Below are 25992 nucleotides of genomic sequence, written 5' to 3' on the forward strand. Positions count from 1 at the left end.
TTCCTCGAGTTGTCCATTTCCTACAGTAGTCTACAGGCCCATAAGTGTGACCATAGTCTTCCTTCCAGACCGGATGCTATTGCTAATCCGTCAGTCTGATGATGGACTTTATTGTGGATTTATGGAGCCTCATTAGCATAAATTATCACAAAATCCGCGTGCGCGTGTGTGGTCCCTGGCAATGGGAACCCGGCAACCGGAAACGTGCTCCGTGGTGTGCCTGGCAAATAGTTTGAATGGCCATGTCTCAAAGTTATATAATTTACAAACATATCATTGACTTAACTCTTTTATACCGTTTTCACCAGGTTAAGTCAAAGGCTTTATTTGCATTTCTGAAGTACTTTTCGAATTTGTTTTACAAATACTAAAGTCACTTGCCTTGTGAAGTTTCAGTTTAAACCCGCTTTCGTTGCTTTGTGGAAATACTTATCCGTTTTCAAATAGACCACACTGCATCTCCTCGCATGTCCTGGACATGCAGGAAAATGGAGTGAGTTGAGGCAGGTTCAAGTTTCATAACATTTTAGGTTTATTCATTAATTACTATAAATCAATGATGGTGTTTATTTTGTGGTTCAGTGAAGCATAATTGCGTAAATCTATGGCATATTGAGATGATGATTTTATTTATAGTGCATTAATTAAATGGATGCAACATTTAATAGCAATATAATAATTCATTAGTTATATTTGCAAGTGCTAAGTGTGTTTGCTAATTTAAAACGATAATTTTCCTGTCTGATTGTGGGTGGAAATATGTACAGTTTCGGTTTTAAACGGCATTACTCACCAATGTAACCCTTTACACACCCGCCTGAATGAATTGATTCCCGATGATCAGAACGAATACATTTATAGACGAACAGAAATACAATACACGTCTTCGAATTGTAAAACATATTTTTTTGTTGTTGTAAAGAGCAATATTATGGTCATTTAGCAGAAGGTTTTTAACATCCAAAGTGACTTACAGAACTGTCGACATTGACAGCAGCATCCAAAACAAAGGGGAAGTGATGTCATGAAACATTATCACAACCCACAGTGATAATGGCAGCCAATTTCCATGTCAAACATCCCATAGCTCAGTAGCTCTAATTGTAGTGTGAATTGACGACTTTAAGCCCACTGAGGGAAAGGTTAGAGAATACCTCCACTCTGTTAGCTACCTAGTGCCATCACGGTTCAATTCAGGGGCCTGAGCCTTTTTACCCTTTGTACTATCTTCAGATGGAAAAAGATTTCTGTTGGCCCAAGGTGTCTATTGGCCCATTTATTGCGTGTAAACACGCTCCTCCGTGAGTGATTGTGATGTGATATGAGGTGTCACATTAGAGGAGCTGTTCTGGATGGGTGGGGGGGGTCCAGCTGCTGTAACCACCACCCACTACTATCACACGGCAGTGAGAGGAGGACATGGAAGTGTAGCTGCTACTTAGCTCATCAGGACGGGATGAGAAGGAGAGATCACATCCGTTCCATTCAGTTTAACACGGAGAGAAAAGTTGTCTGCTACTTTACTAAAGTCAAAGACCACAGCTCACAGCTCTGCCAAGACAACCAGACTGACTTTCCCAGGAAGAGAGAGAGAGCTGCAGCACAGAGTTCTGGAGAATGGATCGATATACCGCAACTTTCAAACGTTAAACTCTACTCCTGTGTTTTTCATTTTATACACGCAGAATATGTATTTTCATGCAGAGTGCTGAGAAGTGTTCACCACCGAGCCAAACTAAGCGCAACGAGTTATTTGAAGTTTGGTGAAATAACACTGTCGGCAATGCCGCGACCAGGGAGGAATACGTACAGCGACCAGAAACCTCCCTATTCCTACATCTCCCTCACCGCCATGGCCATCCAGTCCTGCCCGGAGAAGATGCTCCCTCTCAGCGAGATCTACAAGTTCATCATGGACAGGTTCCCTTATTACAGAGAGAACACCCAGCGGTGGCAGAACTCCTTACGACACAACCTGTCCTTCAACGACTGTTTCATCAAGATCCCGCGGCGTCCGGACCAGCCCGGGAAGGGTAGTTTCTGGGCTCTGCACCCCAGCTGCGGGGACATGTTCGAGAACGGGAGCTTCTTGCGGCGCCGTAAACGGTTCAAAGTGATGATGATGATGGCGGCGCAGGAGCACCTGGCTCAGTCCAAGCTGTCTGACGCGGCCCATTACCTCCAACAACAGGCTAAGCTCAGGCTTAGCGCCCTGGCTGCCACCAGCACACACCTCCCTCAGGTCTCCAGCTCTAACGTGGGAGTGTCACAGCCATCAACTTTTAAACATCCATTTACTATAGAGAACATCATCGCCAGAGAGTATAAGGTGCCTGGGAGTCAGTCTATGTCTGCAGGCTACCCGTTGCACAACCAGCTGACTGCGGCCTGGCCTCACATGTACAACACTATGGTGGACTCTGTTTCTCCTATCTCAATGAGCGGTGACTATGGGGCCTTCGGCATGCCCCTTAAATCAATGTGTCACGAAGGACAGACCCTCCCGGCCATCCCAGTGCCCATCAAACCCACCCCGACCCCGGTGACTCTCCCTGGGGGGCCGACGCCCCACATCCCCGCCTTCCTCTCCAACTCTTACCGGTCTCTGAGCCCCATGTCCCCGCAGGCAGCCACCACTCCCAGGGAGACTCACACCAACCCCACAGTGCAGTCCGTGGTGGTGCATTGACCTCCAGAGCTATACGGAACTCTTTATGAATGAGACCAGCAGGTTCAGACCAATTCCTTAGTTTAATTGTGACTCTTGTTTCCGTGTAGCAGCGTAGAGCCTACATTGTGTATTTGCTTTGAATGCTCATTGTCTTATAACATGGGTCCAATAGAGATATAGGGAAATATCGCTCTTCAGCTTATAAAGTATCTGTGTTTACAGTTTTGTACGAGTTGTAACGGAGTGAGGCACTGCAAACAGAGTCTCAGTCAGAAGAATGAGAGAGATACTTCCTTTTCTTAAAAAAACAAACATTATTTCATTTGTATCTGGACTTCCAATACTTTAATTGCACCTGACACCCTATGGTTACATTGGGTAGGTCATGGCAGACTTTTTTACTGCATTATTGCAGTTATTATCGAGGACCTCGAAGTTAATTATAGGGATTATAACTGAACAATGCAAAGCCCTCTGAACTACAATCTGACTCGTTAGACAACGACATATCTGATGACAACAAACACTTCATTACAACCCCAACCCACACAATGTGTGTCGAGCAGAAGAACCTCTGAATTGATCTATTGTTTTTAACACATTGTTATTTTTGATACTGGATTGGTGGTTTCTGTGCGAATAACAAATATGTATTAGATTTGTTTTTAACCATCTCTGTAAAAAACACTGACAGAATTATTAAACTTTTTTCAATCTTAAGAAATAGTAACGTTAAGGGAGGTATAGGGTTTTAGGGTCCTTGCTAAACGCAAAATAAATATGCGAATAAATGTGAATAATTGCAAATATGTTAATATGACAATGTTGTAAAATGCACTTTTAAGCTGTTCTGTGAAGCGTTTAATTGAAAGCCCTGTTGACTAGTGGATTAAATGCTGTAAATGTTGATTTTTCTCTGTTAAAGGGACAGCGTGCTCAACCCTAAACGATGTGTTTTTCAGACAGCATGCTCAACCCTAAACGATGTGTTTTTCAGACAGCATGCTCAACCCTAAACGATGTGTTTTTCTGACAGCATGCGTGCTTTCTAAACATTTGCATATAATCTGCATTGAATTAAAAACATGGTCATCGAAATATTTTCTCATTAAAATGGTGTAAACTTTACTGTAATGGTTGGTGTATTCTGTGATGGTTAACAACTGGTATAATTCTGTTATCATGCAGTTATTTATTATTAAAAAAAGACTTCCAGACAAACAACATAATAACAGGTTCATTATAATAAAATAATATTTATTATTATTATTATTATTATTACTAGTATTACTAGTATTACATCAAATGCCTATTCATGTTCAAATAGACCTATTTAATTTCAAGGTATATTGCTGTGTTTATCAGAGACCAGAACGCTGTGTGCAGTGTGTTGGCTACACCAGAACCCACAGGAGCAGTCATAACAGAATGAACAGAGACCAGAACGCTGTGTGCAGTGTGTTGGCTACACCAGAACCCACAGGAGCAGTCATAACAGAATGAACAGAGACCAGAACGCTGTGTGCAGTGTGTTGGCTACACCAGAACCCACAGGAGCAGTCATAACAGAATGAACAGAGACCAGAACGCTGTGTGCAGTGTGTTGGCTACACCAGAACCCACAGGAGCAGTCATAACAGAATGAACAGAGACCAGAACGCTGTGTGCAGTGTGTTGGCTACACCAGAACCCACAGGAGCAGTCATAACAGAATGAACAGAGACCAGAACGCTGTGTGCAGTGTGTTGGCTACACCAGAACCCACAGGAGCAGTCATAACAGAATGAACAGAGACCAGAACGCTGTGTGCAGTGTGTTGGCTACACCAGAACCCACAGGAGCAGTCATAACAGAATGAACAGAGACCAGAACGCTGTGTGCAGTGTGTTGGCTACACCAGAACCCACAGGAGCAGTCATAACAGAATGAACAGAGACCAGAACGCTGTGTGCAGTGTGTTGGCTACACCAGAACCCACAGGAGCAGTCATAACAGAATGAACAGAGACCAGAACGCTGTGTGCAGTGTGTTGGCTACACCAGAACCCACAGGAGCAGTCATAACAGAATGAACAGAGACCAGAACGCTGTGTGCAGTGTGTTGGCTACACCAGAACCCACAGGAGCAGTCATAACAGAATGAACAGAGACCAGAACCGAGGAACGGCTGAATCAGAATGCGGGTGCTTAGAATGCATGGAGTTACTGCCATAGTCACAGCGCAGACAACCAGCCTCATTCATTCAGCGACACGCTAATAGACACATAGAGAAGAAAAACATTAACACCAACAGGCTAATACTTAGTTATAACAACAAGAGATTTTGCTTCGAACTCCCCCCCCCCGCCCCAAAAAAAAAATCCATCAGAAACAGAGTAGGCTTAGCTCGTAACTGTCATTTAAGACATTTTAGAATCTCATAATGTTTTAGTGTTTTGCACTGACATAACTGCTACCAGTTAATTAAAGTTTCACTTTAAGGGTTATTTAGTAAACCATCTCATAGCCTTTACAACACTGATATTATGGATTAGGTGGCAAGCCGATAACAAGTGAACTTTTCTTGATGCCCTATCAACGCGATGTATGAGGCAGGATTCCTAGCCTCTCTAGGTTTCTTCCTAGGTTTTGGCCTTTCTAGGGAGTTTTTCCTAGCCACCCCCCATAGCCTGGTTCCTCTCTAGGTTTCTTCCTAGGTTTTGGCCTTTCTAGGGTGTTTTTCCTAGCCATCCCTCATAGCCTGGTTCCTCTCTAGGTTTCTTCCTAGGTTTTGGCCTTTCTAGGGAGTTTTTCCTAGCCACCCCCCATAGCCTGGTTCCTCTCTAGGTTTCTTCCTAGGTTTTGGCCTTTCTAGGGTGTTTTTCCTAGCCATCCCTCATAGCCTGGTTCCTCTCTAGGTTTCTTCCTAGGTTTTGGCCTTTCTAGGGAGTTTTTCCTAGCCACCGTGCTTCTACACCTGCATTGCTTGCTGTTTGGGGTTTTAGGCTGGGTTTCTGTACAGCACTTTGAGATATCAGCTGATGTAAAAAGGGCTTTATAAATACATTTGATTGATTTATGTATCTCTGCATGTCTATTTTTTTCACAATGTAATAATCCAAGTAGATTATTAAACATTTTAAATCTATTTAAATGAGTAAAATAGACAAGTATTTCATAAGTATTGTGTATATTCCTATTTATATACAAACTGTTCTAGTGTAGTACACTTATGTCTTGGTGTACTAAGGGGTAGCTAGCCCCCCGAGGTAACTGCCCCACCCGTAATTCACTCTACACAGACGACACCATTCTGTACACATCTGGCGCTTCTAGGGACACTATGCTAACAAACCTCCAAATGATCTTCAATGCCATACAACTGCTTTTAAATGCAAGTAAATCTAAATCCATGCTCTTCAACCGATTGCTGCCCGCACCCACCCGCCCGACTAGCATCACTACTCTGAACGGTTCTGACTTAGAATATGTGGACAACTACAAATACCTGGGTGTCTGGTTAGACTGTAAACTCTCCTTCCAGACTCACATTAAGCATCTCCAATCCAAAATTAAATCTAGAATCGGATTCCTATTTCGCGACAAAGCCTCCTTCACTCATGCAGCCAAACATACCCTCGTAAAACTGACTATCCTACCGATCCTCGACTTCGGCGATGTCATTTACAAAATAGCTTCCAACACTCTACTCAACAAGCTGGATGCAGTCTATCACAGTGCCATCCGTTTTGTCATCAAGGCCCCATATACTACCCACCATTGCGACCTGTACGCTCTCGTTGGCTGGTCCTCGCTACATATTTGTCGCGAAAACCACTGTCTCCAGGTTATCTACAAGTCTCTGCTTGGTAAAGCCCCGCCTTATCTCAGCTCACTGGTCACCATAGCAACACCCACCCATAGCAAGCGCTCCAGCAGGTATATCTCACTGGTCACCCCTAAAGCCAACACTTCCTTTGGCCGCCTTTCCGTCCAGTTCTCTGCTGCCAATGACTGGAACGACTGGAATTTCTTACCCTCTTGCTCTTTTGCACCCCAGTATCTCTACTTGCACATCATCATCTGCACATCTATCACTCCAGTATTAATGCTAAATTGTAATTATTTCGCCTCTAGGGCCTATTTATTTCCTACCTCCCTACTCTTCTACATTTGCACACACTGTAAATATACATCTGTGCTCTGTACATATATTCTTTTCTATTGTATTATTGACTGTACGTTTGTTCATCCCATGTCTTGTCGCACTGCTTTGCTTTATCTTGGCCAGGTCGCAGTTGTAAATGAGAACTTGTTCTCAACTAGCCTACCTGGTTAAATAAAGGTGAATTAAAATAAAAATAAAGACCAAAAGATGCCACCAAATTATTTTCCCAACACTTTCCCTGACTGCCACTGCTTTTGCTCAAAAAATGTCCTCTGTGTCATAACATGTTTTGGAAATGTTTCCACAAAATGATTTTGTTGTAAATTAATCCCCAAAAAATGTATATTTTCAAAAGTTGTAGATATATTCCAATGACGTTAGATCTATAATAGTTTTATAAATATAGAAGTAGGAAAACATTTAGATAAATAATCCACTTATTTAGAGAGAAAAATGTAGATCATTTTTGAGTAAAGTAGAAATATGTTGGATGAGTGTGTTGGGGGCAACTTAATTGTAGTTGTAAATGTTTCCACTAGTGACTGATAGCCTTTCAGTTAATGTTACTTTATAGCCTTTTAGATATTTTACACAGCATTTTATGTCATATTGCTGGATAGCTAGCTACGTTTTTATGAGAGAGCTTTTCAGGCGCAGGTGGGGACTGGATTAGGTGTGAGCAGTGCAGGAGGTGGGCTCCAATTTGACTGGGTATAGCTTCATTTGTGACCTATGTACAAATTAAAACTGTGCAATAGCAGAGCAAAAGAGAGTTGCCACATCAATATTACACTGAGTTAATTAGTTAAGTGAGTTAATTAGTTAAGTGAGTTAATTAGTTAAGTGAGTTAATTAGTTAAGTGAGTTAATTAGTTAAGTGAGTTAATTAGTTAAGTTATTGTTATCAAATGTTATATTCCAATGTTATTTAATGTTATTAGTTATATTCCATTCTAATTTTATATTCCAATGAATATATATTTTTTAATGAATTAAAAACATTTGAAAACACTTTGCTCCTGAATGTCATTTAAAAAACGTCTGGGATTGAAACTCTTTTTATTATTTAGTGCAGTTGTAATGGATTGTATGGAAAAGGAACAACAAAGAAAGAACAAAGAAAATGAATGTGCAGGTGAGTTAAAAAGAGGGACTTCACATCAAATCTCCTCATAGTGCTGATATTAATGCAACACCATTTCCCCCCCCATATTTTATTTAAATAATTAAAATAAGACAGCTAGACTTAGCTTTTACTAGACTTAGCTTTTAAGTATTACTTACTAAAGAATTTCTAGATAAAACTGATGAAATGGATTTTAACCCAGTCGTGTGAAACCCTTTGCCATTATCTTCTACCGGGGTAACTGGCACCCCATTGTTGTTAGGAGGGACTAGCTACCCCCTAGTACCCTATACGTTAACTTATGCTCATATTAAAATGAGTTCATTCTGAATGTGAGCAGATCAGGAGCTGTTAAGCAACAGCCCATTTCAGGGCAATTCTACGGTATTTAATATGCTAGAAATCCGTTTCTCCAGTTGACCAGCTCGAATACCGCCTCCTAGCTACTTCCTCCTTTCCATTCGCTCAAAGAGCAAAACATTACAAACTCTGACTGGGACACCAATGCAGATTTAGCCTTTTTTCAACGAGACAAAAATACTGATTTCTCACAAAAATGTCTGACTGGGAAACTAGGAAACGGGCTAGGAGACCTAACCCTAATGTCTGACTGGGAAACTAGGAAACGGGCTAGGAGACCTAACCCTAACCCTAATGTCTGACTGGGAAACTAGGAAACGGGCTAGGAGACCTAACCCTAATGTCTGACTGGGAAACTAGGAAACGGGCTAGGAGACCTAACCCTAACCCTAATGTCTGACTGGGAAACTAGGAAACGGGCTAGGAGACCTAACCCTAATGTCTGACTGGGAAACTAGGAAACGGGCTAGGAGACCTAACCCTAACCCTAATGTCTGACTGGGAAACTAGGAAACGGGCTAGGAGACCTAACCCTAACCCTAATGTCTGACTGGGAAACTAGGAAACGGGCTAGGAGACCTAACCCTAATGTCTGACTGGGAAACTAGGAAGCGGGCTAGGAGACCTAACCCTAACCCTAATGTCTGATTGGGAAACTAGGAAACGGGCTAGGAGACCTAACCCTAATGTCTGACTGGGAAACTAGGAAACGGGCTAGGAGACCTAACCCTAACCCTAATGTCTGACTGGGAAACTAGGAAACGGGCTAGGAGACCTAACCCTAATGTCTGACTGGGAAACTAGGAAACGGGCTAGGAGACCTAACCCTAATGTCTGACTGGGAAACTAGGAAACGGGCTAGGAGACCTAACCCTAACCCTAATGTCTGACTGGGAAACTAGGAAACGGGCTAGGAGACCTAACCCTAATGTCTGACTGGGAAACTAGGAAACGGGCTAGGAGACCTAACCCTAACCCTAATGTCTGACTGGGAAACTAGGAAACGGGCTAGGAGACCTAACCCTAATGTCTGACTGGGAAACTAGGAAACGGGCTAGGAGACCTAACCCTAATGTCTGACTGGGAAACTAGGAAACGGGCTAGGAGACCTAACCCTAACCCTAATGTCTGACTGGGAAACTAGGAAACGGGCTAGGAGACCTAACCCTAACCCTAATGTCTGACTGGGAAACTAGGAAACGGGCTAGGAGACCTAACCCTAATGTCTGACTGGGAAACTAGGAAACGGGCTAGGAGACCTAACCCTAATGTCTGACTGGGAAACTAGGAAACGGGCTAGGAGACCTAACCCTAACCCTAATGTCTGACTGGGAAACTAGGAAACGGGCTAGGAGACCTAACCCTAACCCTAATGTCAGACTGGGAAACTAGGAAACGGGCTAGGAGACCTAACCCTAACCCTAATGTCTGATTGGGAAACTAGGAAACGGGCTAGGAGACCTAACCCTAATGTCTGACTGGGAAACTAGGAAACGGGCTAGGAGACCTAACCCTAATGTCTGACTGGGAAACTAGGAAACGGGCTAGGAGACCTAACCCTAACCCTAATGTCTGACTGGGAAACTAGGAAACGGGCTAGGAGACCTAACCCTAATGTCTGACTGGGAAACTAGGAAACGGGCTAGGAGACCTAACCCTAATGTCTGACTGGGAAACTAGGAAACGGGCTAGGAGACCTAACCCTAACCCTAATGTCTGACTGGGAAACTAGGAAACGGGCTAGGAGACCTAACCCTAACCCTAATGTCTGATTGGGAAACTAGGAAACGGGCTAGGAGACCTAACCCTAATGTCTGACTGGGAAACTAGGAAACGGGCTAGGAGACCTAACCCTAACCCTAATGTCTGACTGGGAAACTAGGAAACGGGCTAGGAGACCTAACCCTAATGTCTGACTGGGAAACTAGGAAACGGGCTAGGAGACCTAACCCTAACCCTAATGTCTGACTGGGAAACTAGGAAACGGGCTAGGAGACCTAACCCTAACCCTAATGTCTGATTGGGAAACTAGGAAACGGGCTAGGAGACTTAACCCTAATGTCTGACTGGGAAACTAGGAAACGGCTAGGAGACCTAACCCTAATGTCTGACTGGGAAACTAAGTAAGTACCAGTACCAATCTCTGTCCGGGTAGCTCTGGTCCAGTACTGTACCTATAATGTATTAAAACCAACAATTTGTTTATATTTGCAGTGAACTATTTGTACTTACATTGTATTTTGTAAAACTGATAGCAATCACATAAGAGAACAGTTTGTATCTGTAATGTGCAAGCAACAGATAGCATACACACAGAGCATTCGGAAAGTATTCAGACCCCTTCACTTTTTCCATATTTTGTTACGTTAGAGCCTTATTAAAAAATAATAATAATTCCCCTCATCAATCTACACAAAAACTGTTTTTTAGCATTGTTTGCAAAAACTAAATACATGAAATATCACATTTACATAAGTATTCAGACCCTTTACTCGGTAATTTGTTGAACCACCTTTGGAAGCGATTACATCCTTGAGTGTTCTTGGGTATGACGCTACAAGCTTGGCACATGTGGGGAGTGTCTCCCATTCTTCTCTGCAGATCCTCTCAAGCTCTGTCAGGTTGGATGGGGAGCGTTGCTGCACAGCTATTTTCAGGTCTCTCCAGAGATGTTCGATCGGGTTCAAGTCTGGGCTCTGGCTGGGCCACTCGAGGACATTCAGAGACTTGTCCGGAAGCCACTCCTGCGTTGTCTTGGCTGTGTGCTTCGGGTCATCGTCCTGTTGGAAGGTGAATGTTTGCCCCAGTCTGAGGTCCTGAGTGCTCTGGAGCAGGTTTTCATCAAGGATCTCTCTGTACTTTGCTCCATTCGTCTTTTCCTCATCCTGACTAGTCTCCCAGTCTGCCGCTAAAAACCATCCCCACAGCATGATGCTGCCACCATCATGCTCCACCGTAGGGATGGTGCCAGTTTTCCTCCAGACGTGATGCTTGGCGTTCAGGCCAAAGAGTTGAATCTTGGTTTCATCAGACCAGAGAACCTTGTGAGAGTCCTTTAGGTGCCTTTTGGCAAACTCCAAACGGGCTGTCATGTGCCTTTAACTGAGGAGTGGCTTCCATCTGGCCACTGTGCCATAACGGCCTGATTGGTGGAGTGCTGCAGAGATGGGTGTCCTTCTGGAAGGTTCTCCCATCTCCACAGAGGATGTCTGGAGCTCTATCAGTGACCATCGGGTTCTTGGTCACCTCCCTGACCAAGGCCCTGCTCAGAATGATGGAGGTCACTGTGTTCTTGGGGACCTTCAAAGCAGCAGAAATGTTTTGGTACCCTTCCCCAGATCTGTACCTTGACTCAATCCTGTCTCGGAGCTCTACGGACAGTTCCTTCCACCTCATGGCTTGGTTTTCGTTCTGACATGCACTGTCAAGTGTGGGACCTTACATAGACAGGTGTGTGCCTTTCCAAATCATGTCCAATTAATTGAATTTACCACAGGTGTCCACCTGTGTCCAATCAAGTTGTAGAGACATCTCAAGGATGATCAATGGGGCCTCCCACTCCTCTTTCTATTCTGGTTTGAGCCAGTTTGCGCTGTTCTGTGAAGGGAGTAGTACACAGCGTTGTACGAGATCTTCAATTTCTTGGCAATTTCTCGCATGGAATAGCCTTCATTACTCAGAACAAGAATAGACTGACAAGTTTCAGAAGATAGTTATTTGTTTCTGTCCATTTTGAGCCTGCAAATGAACCCACAAATGCTGATGCTCCAGATACTCAACTAGTCTAAAGAAGGCCAGTTTTATTGCTTCTTTAATCAGAACAACAGTTTTCAGCTGTGCTAACATAATTGCAAAAGGGTTTTGTAATGATCAATTAGCCTTTTAAAATGATAAACTTGGATTAACTAACACAACGTGCCACTGGAACACAGGAGTGATGGTTGCTGATAATGGGCCTCTGTACGCCTATGTAGATATTCCATTAAAAATCAGCCGTTTCCAGCTACAATAGTCATTTACAACATTAACAATGTCTACACTGTATTTCTGATAATTTTGATGTTATTTTAATGGACAAAAAAATGTGCTTTTCTTTCAAAAACAAGGACATTTCTAAGTGACCCCAAACTGTTGATCGGTAGTGTGTGTGTGATACGTGCTGCCTTGTTCTGGACCAACTGCAATTTACCTAGGTCCTTCTTTTCCGCACATGACCACACAGTTGGGCAGTAGTCCAGGTGCGACAAAACTAGGGCCTGTAGGACCTGTCTGGTCGACTGAGATGTCAAGAAGGCAGAGCAAAGCGCTCTCATGGACAGACCTCTTCCCATTTTAGCAACCATTGAGTCTATATGTTTTGACCATGACAGCTTGCTATCTAGGGTGACACCAAGCAGTTTAGTCTCCTCAACTTGCTCAATAACCTCATTACTCAATAATAGATCTAAACGAGGTTTAGCGTTGAGCGAGTGATTTGTCCCAGAAATTATGCATTTAGTTTGAGACATTTAACACCAGTCTATTGGTAGTTACCCATTCTAGAACTGACTGCAGCTCTATGTTAAACCTATTGGTAGTTACCCATTCTAGAACTGACTGCAGCTCTATGTTAAACCTATTGGTAGTTACCCATTCTATAACTGACTGCAGCTCTATGTTAAACCTATTGGTAGTTACCCATTCTAGAACTGACTGTAGCTCTATGTTAAACCTATTGGTAGTTACCCATTCTAGAACTGACTGCAGCTCTATGTTAAACCTATTGGTAGTTACCCATTCTAGAACTGACTGCAGCTCTATGTTAAACCTATTGGTAGTTACCCATTCTATAACTGACTGCAGCTCTATGTTAAACCTATTGGTAGTTACCCATTCTAGAACTGACTGCAGCTCTATGTTAAACCTATTGGTAGTTACCCATTCTAGAACTGACTGCAGCTCTATGTTAAACCTATTGGTAGTTACCCATTCTAGAACTGACTGCAGCTCTATGTTAAACCTATTGGTAGTTACCCATTCTATAACTGACTGTAGCTCTATGTTAAACCTATTGGTAGTTACCCATTCTATTACTGACTGCAGCTCTATGTTAAACCTATTGGTAGTTACCCATTCTAGAACTGACTGCAGCTCTATGTTAAACCTATTGGTAGTTACCCATTCTAGAACTGACTGCAGCTCTATGTTAAACCTATTGGTAGTTACCCATTCTATAACTGACTGTAGCTCTATGTTAAACCTATTGGTAGTTACCCATTCTATAACTGACTGCAGCTCTATGTTAAACCTATTGGTAGTTACCCATTCTAGAACTGACTGCAGCTCTATGTTAAACCTATTGGTAGTTACCCATTCTAGAACTGACTGCAGCTCTATGTTAAACCTATTGGTAGTTGTTGCAGCTGACGTGTTTACTGTTGAGCCGTCAGCGTACATAAGACACAAAAGCTATAGTCTCTAGAATGCAGACGTAGTCTTCCTAGTAGGACTCTGCAATAAGGAAGTGGTGTGTACGTGTGTGCGCATCCGTTTCAGCGTGTTTTGGGAGTCAAGCAAGAGTCGATTCCTACAACTCCATCCACAGGAGTCAGACTCGACTCCAACCACAGGAGCCGGACACGACTCAAAAAATACAGGAGTCGGACTCGACTCCAAAAATACAGGAGTCGGACTCGACTCCAAAAATATAGGAGTCGGACACGACTCCAAAAATACAGGAGTCGGACTCGACTCCAAAAATACAGGAGTCGGACACGACTCCAAAAATACAGGAGTCGGACTCGACTCCAAAAATATAGGAGTCGGACTCGACTCCAAAAATACAGGAGTCGGACTTGACTCCAAAAATACAGGAGTCGCACACGACTCAAAAAATACAGGAGTCGGAGCTTAGGCAAAAAAATATGTTTGCAAACCGCAAATAGTCTGGGTAGACATTTGATTAGATGTTCAGGAGTCTTATGGCTCGGGGGGGTAGAAGCTGTTGAGAAACCTCTTGGACCTAGACTTGGCGCTCCGATCATGGTAACAACAGTAATACAAATAACAAAACATAATTCATAATAATAGTAATTACAATATTAATAATCATATTATAATGTTGCATGCAAAAGGGGTTCCATTCTTCTCAGGACTTTTAGTTTCCAAATCCACAGAGTTTACACCCAGAGGAGCGTTGCTGCTCATTTGGCTGCCCTAACAGAGTGGCCCATCAACTTAAATCCAATAGTTTTTTTCATATTTGACATTCATATTGTACCGTACAAAATGATCTGGACGTTGTGTAACAGTAAAAGGGGGGTCCATTGTTTCCAAATCCACAGAGCGTACACCCAGAGAACACCTGTTTTACTGTGACACAAAGAACACATAATTAAATGTTAAGCAGTACACACACAAAAAAACATTGTCGAGCGTTTAGGCTTGAAAAAATAAAAAGATAAATTACTTATCTTATAGAAATACTTTTAATGATTATTTGTATGATAACCAGTATAAAATATAATTTTTGCAGTAATTATTCACCAGCAATTGGTACTGGAGCGCCAAGTCTAGGACCGAAAAGCTCCATAACAGCTTCTACCCCCAAGCCATAAGACTGCTGAACAGTTAATCAAATGGCCACTGGACTATTTACATTGACACCCCTCCATTTGTTTTGTACACTGCTGCTACTCGCTGTTTATTGTCTATGCATAGTCACTTCACCTCTACCTACTTATACAAATGACCTCGACTAACCTGTTGAATCGGTACCTGTATATAGCCTCATTGTTGTTATTTTGTTGTGTTACTTTTTATTTTTGACTTTTGTTTATTTGGTGAATATTTTATTAACACTTTCTTGAACTGCCCTGTTTGATAAGGGCTTGTAAGTCAGCATTTCACTGTGAGGTCTACTACACCTGTTGTATTCAGCATTTCACTGTAAGGTCTACTACACATGTTGTATTCAGCATTTCACTGTGAGGTCTACTACACCTGTTGTATTCAGCATTTCACTGTGAGGTCTACTACACCTGTTGTATTCAGCATTTCACTGTGAGGTCTACTACACCTGTTGTATTCAGCATTTCACTGTGAGGTCTACTACACCTGTTGTATTCAGCATTTCACTGTGAGGTCTACCACACCTGTTGTATTCAGCATTTCACTGTAAGGTCTACTACACCTGTTGTATTCAGCATTTCACTGTGAGGTCTACTACACCTGTTGTATTCAGCATTTCACTGTAAGGTCTACTACACCTGTTGTATTCAGCATTTCACTGTAAGGTCTACTACACCTGTTGTATTCAGCATTTCACTGTGAGGTCTACTACACCTGTTGTATTCAGCATTTCACTGTGAGGTCTACTACACCTGTTGTATTCAGCATTTCACTGTGAGGTCTACTACACCTGTTGTATTCAGCATTTCACTGTGAGGTCTACACCTGTTGTATTCAGCGCATGTAACAAATAAAGTTTGATTTGATTTTGACCCGGAAGTACTTAGTAGTTCTTGCCTGTATCGCAGCGGGTTCACGTTGAACGCTGAAGCTCACAACACTGCCAGTGTTAAAGTAGATAAGTGGCTACGAGCTAACTATTTATAGTTGTATTATTCTCAGCTACATCTTATCTCATAACCAGGCCGACCTAAAACAGCGGTACACATGGAGCTGACTTGGTGAGCTTGGTTTGTGATTAACCAGTTGGTGAAAATGTTTGAGGTTTGCTAGCCGTAGAGATGCTAACGCTAGTTGTAACATCATCGTGATGAAACGCTGTTCCCTATCTCCTCGTAGGGAGGACGTCCCGCTCCCAGCCCCAGACTGTCTAGTATTTAACAGAGACCTTTATGATAAGTTCTCCCTGGCGCCGACCATCAAGGGACTGTGGGATATCGCTGTTGGAAGGTACAGTATGCAGCTAGCTGGCTGGCTACAGTAGCTACCTAACGGAGCGTCACTGGACAGCAGATTGAGGGGAGTTTTATCTCTTTCTCACTGTTACAACTGGTAACCATTACAACTGGTAACCATTAGATTGATGAACTGGTAACCATTAGAATGATGAACTGGTAACCATTACAACTGGTAACCATTAGAATGATGAACTGGTAACCATTAGAACTGGTAACAATTAGAATGATGAACTGGTAACCATTAGAATGATGAACTGGTAACCATTAGAATGATGAACTGGTAACCATTAGAATGATGAACTGGTAACCATTAGAATGATGAACTGGTAACCATTAGAACTGGTAACCATTAGAATGATGAACTGGTAACCATTAGAACTGGTAACAATTAGAACTGGTAACCATTAGAACTGGTAACCATTAGAATGATGAACTGGTAACCATTAGAACTGGTAACCATTAGAATGATGAACTGGTAACCATTAGAACTGGTAACCATTAGAATGATGAACTGGTAACCATTAGAACTGGTAACAATTAGAATGATGAACTGGTAACCATTAGAACTGGTAACCATTAGAACTGGTAACCATTAGAACTGGTAACCATTAGAACTGGTAACCATTAGAACTGGTAACCATTAGAATGATGAACTGGTAACCATTAGAACTGGTAACCATTAGAATGATGAACTGGTAACCATTAGAACTGGTAACCATTAGAATGATGAACTGGTAACCATTAGAATGATGAACTGGTAACCATTAGAATGATGAACTGGTAACCATTAGAATGATGAACTGGTAACCATTAGAACTGGTAACCATTAGAATGATGAACTGGTAACCATTAGAACTGGTAACCATTAGAACTGGTAACCATTAGAACTGGTAACCATTAGAATGATGAACTGGTAACCATTAGAATGATGAACTGGTAACCATTAGAATGATGAACTGGTAACCATTAGAACTGGTAACCATTAGAATGATGAACTGGTAACCATTAGAACTGGTAACCATTAGAACTGGTAACCATTAGAACTGGTAACCATTAGAATGATGAACTGGTAACCATTAGAACTGGTAACCATTAGAACTGGTAACCATTAGAACTGGTAACCATTAGAATGATGAACTGGTAACCATTAGAACTGGTAACCATTAGAATGATGAACTGGTAACCATTAGAACTGGTAACCATTAGAATGATGAACTGGTAACCATTAGAACTGGTAACCATTAGAATGATGAACTGGTAACCATTAGAACTGGTAACCATTAGAATGATGAACTGGTAACCATTAGAACTGGTAACAATTAGAACTGGTAACCATTAGAATGATGAACTGGTAACCATTAGAACTGGTAACAATTAGAACTGGTAACCATTAGAACTGGTAACCATTAGAATGATGAACTGGTAACCATTAGAACTGGTAACCATTAGAACTGGTAACCATTAGAACTGGTAACCATTAGAATGATGAACTGGTAACCATTAGAACTGGTAACCATTAGAATGATGAACTGGTAACCATTAGAACTGGTAACAATTAGAACTGGTAACCATTAGAACTGGTAACCATTAGAATGATGAACTGGTAACCATTAGAACTGGTAACCATTAGAACTGGTAACCATTAGAACTGGTAACCATTAGAATGATGAACTGGTAACCATTAGAACTGGTAACCATTAGAACTGGTAACCATTAGAACTGGTAACCATTAGAACTGGTAACAATTAGAACTGGTAACCATTAGAACTGGTAACAATTAGAACTGGTAACCATTAGAACTGGTAACCATTAGAATGATGAACTGGTAACCATTAGAACTGGTAACCATTAGAACTGGTAACCATTAGAACTGGTAACCATTAGAACTGGTAACCATTAGAATGATGAACTGGTAACCATTAGAACTGGTAACCATTAGAATGATGAACTGGTAACCATTAGAACTGGTAACCATTAGAATGATGAACTGGTAACCATTAGAACTGGTAACCATTAGAATGATGAACTGGTAACCATTAGAACTGGTAACCATTAGAATGATGAACTGGTAACCATTAGAACTGGTAACCATTAGAACTGGTAACCATTAGAACTGGTAACCATTAGAATGATGAACTGGTAACCATTAGAACTGGTAACCATTAGAACTGGTAACCATTAGAATGATGAACTGGTAACCATTAGAACTGGTAACCATTAGAATGATGAACTGGTAACCATTAGAATGATGAACTGGTAACCATTAGAACTGGTAACAATTACAACTGGTAACCATTAGAATGATGAACTGGTAACCATTAGAATGATGAACTGGTAACCATTAGAACTGGTAACAATTAGAACTGGTAACCATTAGAATGATGAACTGGTAACCATTAGAACTGGTAACCATTAGAATGATGAACTGGTAACCATTAGAACTGGTAACCATTAGAATGATGAACTGGTAACCATTAGAACTGGTAACCATTAGAACTGGTAACCATTAGAACTGGTAACCATTAGAACTGGTAACCATTAGAATGATGAACTGGTAACCATTAGAACTGGTAACCATTAGAACTGGTAACCATTAGAACTGGTAACCATTAGAATGATGAACTGGTAACCATTAGAACTGGTAACCATTAGAATGATGAACTGGTAACCATTAGAACTGGTAACCATTAGAACTGGTAACCATTAGAACTGGTAACCATTAGAACTGGTAACCATTAGAACTGGTAACCATTAGAACTGGTAACCATTAGAATGATGAACTGGTAACCATTAGAACTGGTAACCATTAGAACTGGTAACCATTAGAATGATGAACTGGTAACCATTAGAACTGGTAACCATTAGAACTGGTAACCATTAGAATGATGAACTGGTAACCATTAGAACTGGTAACCATTAGAATGATGAACTGGTAACCATTAGAACTGGTAACCATTAGAATGATGAACTGGTAACCATTAGAACTGGTAACCATTAGAACTGGTAACCATTAGAACTGGTAGCCATTAGAACTGGTAACCATTAGAATGATGAACTGGTAACCATTAGAACTGGTAACCATTAGAATGATGAACTGGTAACCATTAGAACTGGTAACCATTAGAATGATGAACTGGTAACCATTAGAACTGGTAACCATTAGAACTGGTAACCATTAGAATGATGAACTGGTAACCATTAGAACTGGTAACCATTAGAACTGGTAACCATTAGAATGATGAACTGGTAACCATTAGAACTGGTAACCATTAGAACTGGTAACCATTAGAATGATGAACTGGTAACCATTAGAACTGGTAACCATTAGAACTGGTAACCATTAGAACTGGTAACCATTAGAATGATGAACTGGTAACCATTAGAACTGGTAACCATTAGAACTGGTAACCATTAGAACTGGTAACCATTAGAACTGGTAACCATTAGAACTGGTAACCATTAGAATGATGAACTGGTAACCATTAGAACTGGTAACAATTAGAACTGGTAACCATTAGAATGATGAACTGGTAACCATTAGAACTGGTAACCATTAGAATGATGAACTGGTAACCATTAGAACTGGTAACCATTAGAACTGGTAACCATTAGAATGATGAACTGGTAACCATTAGAACTGGTAACCATTAGAACTGGTAACCATTAGAATGATGAACTGGTAACCATTAGAACTGGTAACCATTAGAATGATGAACTGGTAACCATTAGAACTGGTAACCATTAGAACTGGTAACCATTAGAACTGGTAACAATTAGAATGATGAACTGGTAACCATTAGAACTGGTAACCATTAGAACTGGTAACCATTAGAACTGGTAACCATTAGAACTGGTAACCATTAGAATGATGAACTGGTAACCATTAGAACTGGTAACCATTAGAATGATGAACTGGTAACCATTAGAACTGGTAACCATTAGAACTGGTAACCATTAGAATGATGAACTGGTAACCATTAGAACTGGTAACCATTAGAACTGGTAACCATTAGAACTGGTAACCATTAGAATTATGAACTGGTAACCATTAGAACTGGTAACCATTAGAATGATGAACTGGTAACCATTAGAACTGGTAACCATTAGAACTGGTAACCATTAGAATGATGAACTGGTAACCATTAGAACTGGTAACCATTAGAATGATGAACTGGTAACCATTAGAACTGGTAACCATTAGAACTGGTAACGAGTTGTTGTGATGTCCAGTCCCACAGTAAAGGTTGACGTGAAGGAGCAGTTACAGGACCCATCAGGACCAGCCAAGCTCCCCTCTACACAGAACCAGTCAAACAGCAGCAGTAACATAAATGATGAGAGGAGTGGTACCGGAGAGTCCAGTTCTGACAGTCAGGATGAGGACAGTAAGGTTCATCGCCCGCCTGCTAGTGAGGCAGTCTCCAGACAGGGACCCAGTCACCCTAGGCCCTCCGGCCAGGACCCCAGCCTTCCCGGCCAGGTACCAGAGTTGTTCCCGGAGCCCAGGATTCCATACCCCTGTTTCTCCAGACTCACCAGTAAAGACCAGCTGACATATCTCCATGTGTTGACCAGCAAACAGCCCAGAGAAGCTTCTCAGGTAGGCTAGGCTCTTCATATGAAGAATACAATACATTTGTACAGCACAATGCATACAGAGAAGCTCCTCATGCACATAATGCTCTCAACACTACTCTATGCTTTTGTCACACTGTGACTGTAGGGTCAGAGCCTGTAGGGTCAGAGCCTGTGACTGTAGGGTCAGAGCCTGTGCCTGTAGGGTCAGCGCCTGTGCCTGTAGGGTCAGAGCCTGTGCCTGTGGGGTCAGAGCCTGTGACTGTAGGGTCAGAGCCTGTGCCTGTAGGGTCAGAGCCTGTGACTGTAGGGTCAGAGCCTGTGACTGTGGGGTCAGAGCCTGTGACTGTGGGGTCAGAGCCTGTGCCTGTGGGGTCAGAGCCTGTGACTGTAGGGTCAGAGCCTGTGCCTGTGGGGTCAGAGCCTGTGCCTGTGGGGTCAGAGCCTGTGCCTGTAGGGTCAGAGCCTGTGCCTGTAGGGTCAGAGCCTGTGCCTGTAGGGTCAGAGCCTGTGCCTGTGGGGTCAGAGCCTGTGCCTGTGGGGTCAGAGCCTGTGCCTGTGGGGTCAGAGCCTGTGACTGTAGGGTCAGAGCCTGTGACTGTAGGGTCAGAGCCTGTGCCTGTGGGGTCAGAGCCTGTGCCTGTGCGGTCAGAGCCTGTGCCTGTGGGGTCAGAGCCTGTGCCTGTGGGGTCAGAGCCTGTGACTGTGGGGTCAGAGCCTGTGACTGTGGGGTCAGAGCCTGTGACTGTGGGGTCAGAGCCTGTGCCTGTGGGGTCAGAGCCTGTGCCTGTGGGGTCAGAGCCTGTGCCTGTAGGGTCAGCGCCTGTGACTGTAGGGTCAGAGCCTGTGACTGTAGGGTCAGAGCCTGTGACTGTGGGGTCAGAGCCTGTGACTGTGGGGTCAGAGCCTGTGCCTGTGGGGTCAGAGCCTGTGCCTGTGGGGTCAGAGCCTGTGCCTGTGGGGTCAGAGCCTGTGCCTCTAGGGTCAGAGCCTGTGCCTGTAGGGTCAGAGCCTGTGCCTGTGGGGTCAGAGCCTGTGCCTGTGGGGTCAGAGCCTGTGCCTGTAGGGTCAGAGCCTGTGCCTGTAGGGTCAGAGCCTGTGCCTGTGGGGTCAGAGCCTGTGCCTGTGGGGTCAGAGCCTGTGCCTGTAGGGTCAGAGCCTGTGCCTGTAAGGTCAGAGCCTGTGCCTGTGGGGTCAGAGCCTGTGCCTGTGGGGTCAGAGCCTGTGACTGTGGGGTCAGAGCCTGTGACTGTGGGGTCAGAGCCTGTGACTGTGGGGTCAGAGCCTGTGACTGTGGGGTCAGAGCCTGTGCCTGTGGGGTCAGAGCCTGTGACTGTGGGGTCAGAGCCTGTGACTGTGGGGTCAGAGCCTGTGACTGTAGGGTCAGAGCCTGTGCCTGTGGGGTCAGAGCCTGTGCCTGTAGGGTCAGAGCCTGTGACTGTAGGGTCAGAGCCTGTGCCTGTGGGGTCAGAGCCTGTGCCTGTAGGGTCAGAGCCTGTGACTGTAGGGTCAGAGCCTGTGCCTCCCTCCTTGTCAGATTCTAATCGCCGCTTGCCTTCACCCTACCCGATCCAGCACTAACCCTGTTTATCTATGCCGATCAGACTCTGTTGCTGAATGTGAACAGTGAGAGGTCAGAGTTCATGAGGTACCTGCAGGAAGTGGCCAGGATGTGTCCCGACGACTACAACTACATATCCCAGGGGGCCGCTCTCTACTCAGAGGTAATGCGCTGTTACTTCCTGGTTACTCGTCTGCTGATGTTAGCCCTCTGTACGGTCCTCTCATCCCTTTCTGTTCCAGGAGTACCTGAGAGCCTGTCTCGACCAGATCAGGAGGCTTCCTCAACTCTATCAGATCCATGAGATTACCAGCCTCACAGGAGGAAACTTCTCCTCCAGCCTCCAGCTCAACTTTGAGAAACAGCTGCTCACTATGGTGAGATATACTAGGATAATATATTCTATATAGTAGTAGTACTATGGTGAGATATACTAGAATAATATATTTTATATAGTAGTAGTACTATGGTGAGATATACTAGGATAATATATTCTATATAGTAGTAATACTATGGTGAGATATACTAGGATAATATATTCTATATAGTAGTAATACTATGGTGAGATATACTAGAATAATATATTCTATATAGTAGTAGTACTATGGTGAGATATACTAGGATAATATATTTTATATAGTAGTAATACTATGGTGAGATATACTAGGATAATATATTCTATATAGTAGTAGTACTATGGTGAGATATACTAGAATAATATATTCTATATAGTAGTAATACTATGGTGAGATATACTAGGATAATATATTCTATATAGTAGTAATACTATGGTGAGATATACTAGAATAATATATTCTATATAGTAGTAGTACTATGGTGAGATATACTAGGATAATATATTCTATATAGTAGTAATACTATGGTGAGATATACTAGGATAATATATTCTATATAGTAGTAATACTATGGTGAGATATACTAGGATAATATATTCTATATAGTAGTAATACTATGGTGAGATATACTAGAATAATATATTCTATATAGTAGTAGTACTATGGTGAGATATACTAGGATAATATATTCTATATAGTAGTAGTACTATGGTGAGATATACTAGAATAATATATTCTATATAGTAGTACTATGGTGAGATATACTAGAATAATATATTCTATATAGTAGTAATACTATGGTGAGATATACTAGGATAATATATTCTATATAGTAGTAATACTATGGTGAGATATACTAGGATAATATATTCTATATAGTAGTAATACTATGGTGAGATATACTAGAATAATATATTCTATATAGTAGTAGTACTATGGTGAGATATACTAGGATAATATATTCTATATAGTAGTAATACTATGGTGAGATATACTAGAATAATATATTCTATATAGTAGTAATACTATGGTGAGATATACTAGAATAATATATTCTATATAGTAGTAGTACTATGGTGAGATATACTAGAATAATATATTCTATATAGTAGTAGTACTATGGTGAGATATACTAGGATAATATATTCTATATAGTAGTAGTACTATGGTGAGATATACTAGGATAATATATTCTATATAGTAGTAATACTATGGTGAGATATACTAGAATAATATATTCTATATAGTAGTAATACTATGGTGAGATATACTAGAATAATATATTCTATATAACTGTAATACTATGGTGAGATATACTAGAATAATATATTTTATATAGTAGTAGTACTATGGTGAGATATACTAGAATAATATATTCTATATAGTAGTAGTACTATGGTGAGATATACTAGGATAATATATTCTATATAGTAGTAATACTATGGTGAGATATACTAGAATAATATATTCTATATAGTAGTAGTACTATGGTGAGATATACTAGGATAATATATTCTATATAGTAGTAATACTATGGTGAGATATACTAGAATAATATATTCTATATAGTAGTAATACTATGGTGAGATATACTAGAATAATATATTCTATATAGTAGTAGTACTATGGTGAGATATACTAGAATAATATATTCTATATAGTAGTAGTACTATGGTGAGATATACTAGAATAATATATTCTATATAGTAGTACTATGGTGAGATATACTAGAATAATATATTCTATATAACTGTAATACTATGGTGAGATATACTAGAATAATATATTTTATATAGTAGTAGTACTATGGTGAGATATACTAGAATAATATATTCTATATAGTAGTAGTACTATGGTGAGATATACTAGGATAATATATTCTATATAGTAGTAATACTATGGTGAGATATACTAGAATAATATATTCTATATAGTAGTAATACTATGGTGAGATATACTAGAATAATATATTCTATATAGTAGTAGTACTATGGTGAGATATACTAGGATAATATATTCTATATAGTAGTAGTACTATGGTGAGATATACTAGGATAATATATTCTATATAGTAGTACTATGGTGAGATATACTAGAATAATATATTCTATATAACTGTAATACTATGGTGAGATATACTAGAATAATATATTCTATATAGTAGTAGTACTATGGTGAGATATACTAGAATAATATATTCTATATAGTAGTACTATGGTGAGATATACTAGAATAATATATTCTATATAACTGTAATACTATGGTGAGATATACTAGAATAATATATTCTATATAATAGTAATACTATGGTGAGATATACTAGAATAATATATTATATTTAACAGTAATACTATGGTGAGATATACTAGAATAATATATTATATTTAACAGTAATACTATGGTGAGATATACTAGAATAATATATTCTATATAATAGTAATACTATGGTGAGATATACTAGAATAATATATTCTATATAATAGTAATACTATGGTGAGATATACTAGAATAATATATTCTATATAACAGTAATACTATGGTGAGATATACTAGAATAATATATTCTATATAACAGTAATACTATGGTGAGATATACTAGGATAATATATTCTATATAGTAGTAATACTATGGTGAGATATACTAGAATAATATATTCTATATAGTAGTAGTACTATGGTGAAATATACTAGAATAATATATTCTATATAACAGTAATACTATGGTGATATATACTAGAATAATATATTCTATATAATAGTAGTACTATGGTGAGATATACTATGGTGAGATATACTAGAATAATATATTCTATATAGTAGTAGTACTATGGTGAGATATACTAGAATAATATATTCTATATAACAGTAATACTATGGTGAAATATACTATGGTGAGATATACTAGAATAATATATTCTATATAGTAGTAATACTATGGTGAGATATACTAGAATAATATATTCTATATAGTAGTAGTACTATGGTGAGATATACTAGAATAATATATTCTATATAGTAGTAGTACTATGGTGAAATATACTAGAATAATATATTCTATATAGTAGTACTATGGTGAGATATACTAGAATAATATATTCTATATAGTAGTAATACTATGGTGAGATATACTAGAATAATATATTCTATATAGTAGTAATACTATGGTGAAATATACTATGGTGAGATATACTAGAATAATATATTCTATATAGTAGTAGTACTATGGTGAGATATACTAGAATAATATATTCTATATAGTAGTACTATGGTGAGATATACTAGAATAATA

At 40.6% G+C, this 25992-nt stretch overlaps 2 protein-coding genes across 5 annotated transcripts in view; both read left to right on the plus strand.

Moving 5' to 3' along the window:
- The first annotated feature begins 1034 nt into the window (after positions 1 to 1034).
- Positions 1035 to 3799, plus strand: LOC106584844 (forkhead box protein B1-like). Its single transcript, XM_014170445.2, has one exon. It carries the CDS (start codon positions 1322 to 1324, stop codon positions 2687 to 2689), a length of 1368 nt encoding a protein of 455 aa, XP_014025920.2. The 5' UTR covers positions 1035 to 1321; the 3' UTR covers positions 2690 to 3799.
- A 12002-nt stretch (positions 3800 to 15801) lies between these two features.
- The window catches only part of ice2 (interactor of little elongator complex ELL subunit 2), a 69955-nt gene continuing 59764 nt past the window's right edge, over positions 15802 to 25992 (plus strand). For 3 of the 4 annotated variants that reach the window (XM_045706170.1, XM_045706172.1, XM_045706171.1), the window contains exons 1-5: positions 15802 to 15974; positions 16093 to 16203; positions 20442 to 20811; positions 22391 to 22510; positions 22590 to 22724. In XM_045706170.1, coding sequence (XP_045562126.1) covers positions 15961 to 15974; positions 16093 to 16203; positions 20442 to 20811; positions 22391 to 22510; positions 22590 to 22724 — 750 coding nt within the window. In that variant the 5' untranslated portion in view covers positions 15802 to 15960. The remainder of the gene's footprint in view (positions 15975 to 16092; positions 16204 to 20441; positions 20812 to 22390; positions 22511 to 22589; positions 22725 to 25992) is intronic. The other variant, XM_045706173.1, reaches the window with a different exon arrangement.

Source organism: Salmo salar, chromosome ssa23 (assembly GCF_905237065.1).
Source record: "Salmo salar chromosome ssa23, Ssal_v3.1, whole genome shotgun sequence".
NCBI classification, from domain to species: Eukaryota; Metazoa; Chordata; class Actinopteri; order Salmoniformes; family Salmonidae; genus Salmo; species Salmo salar.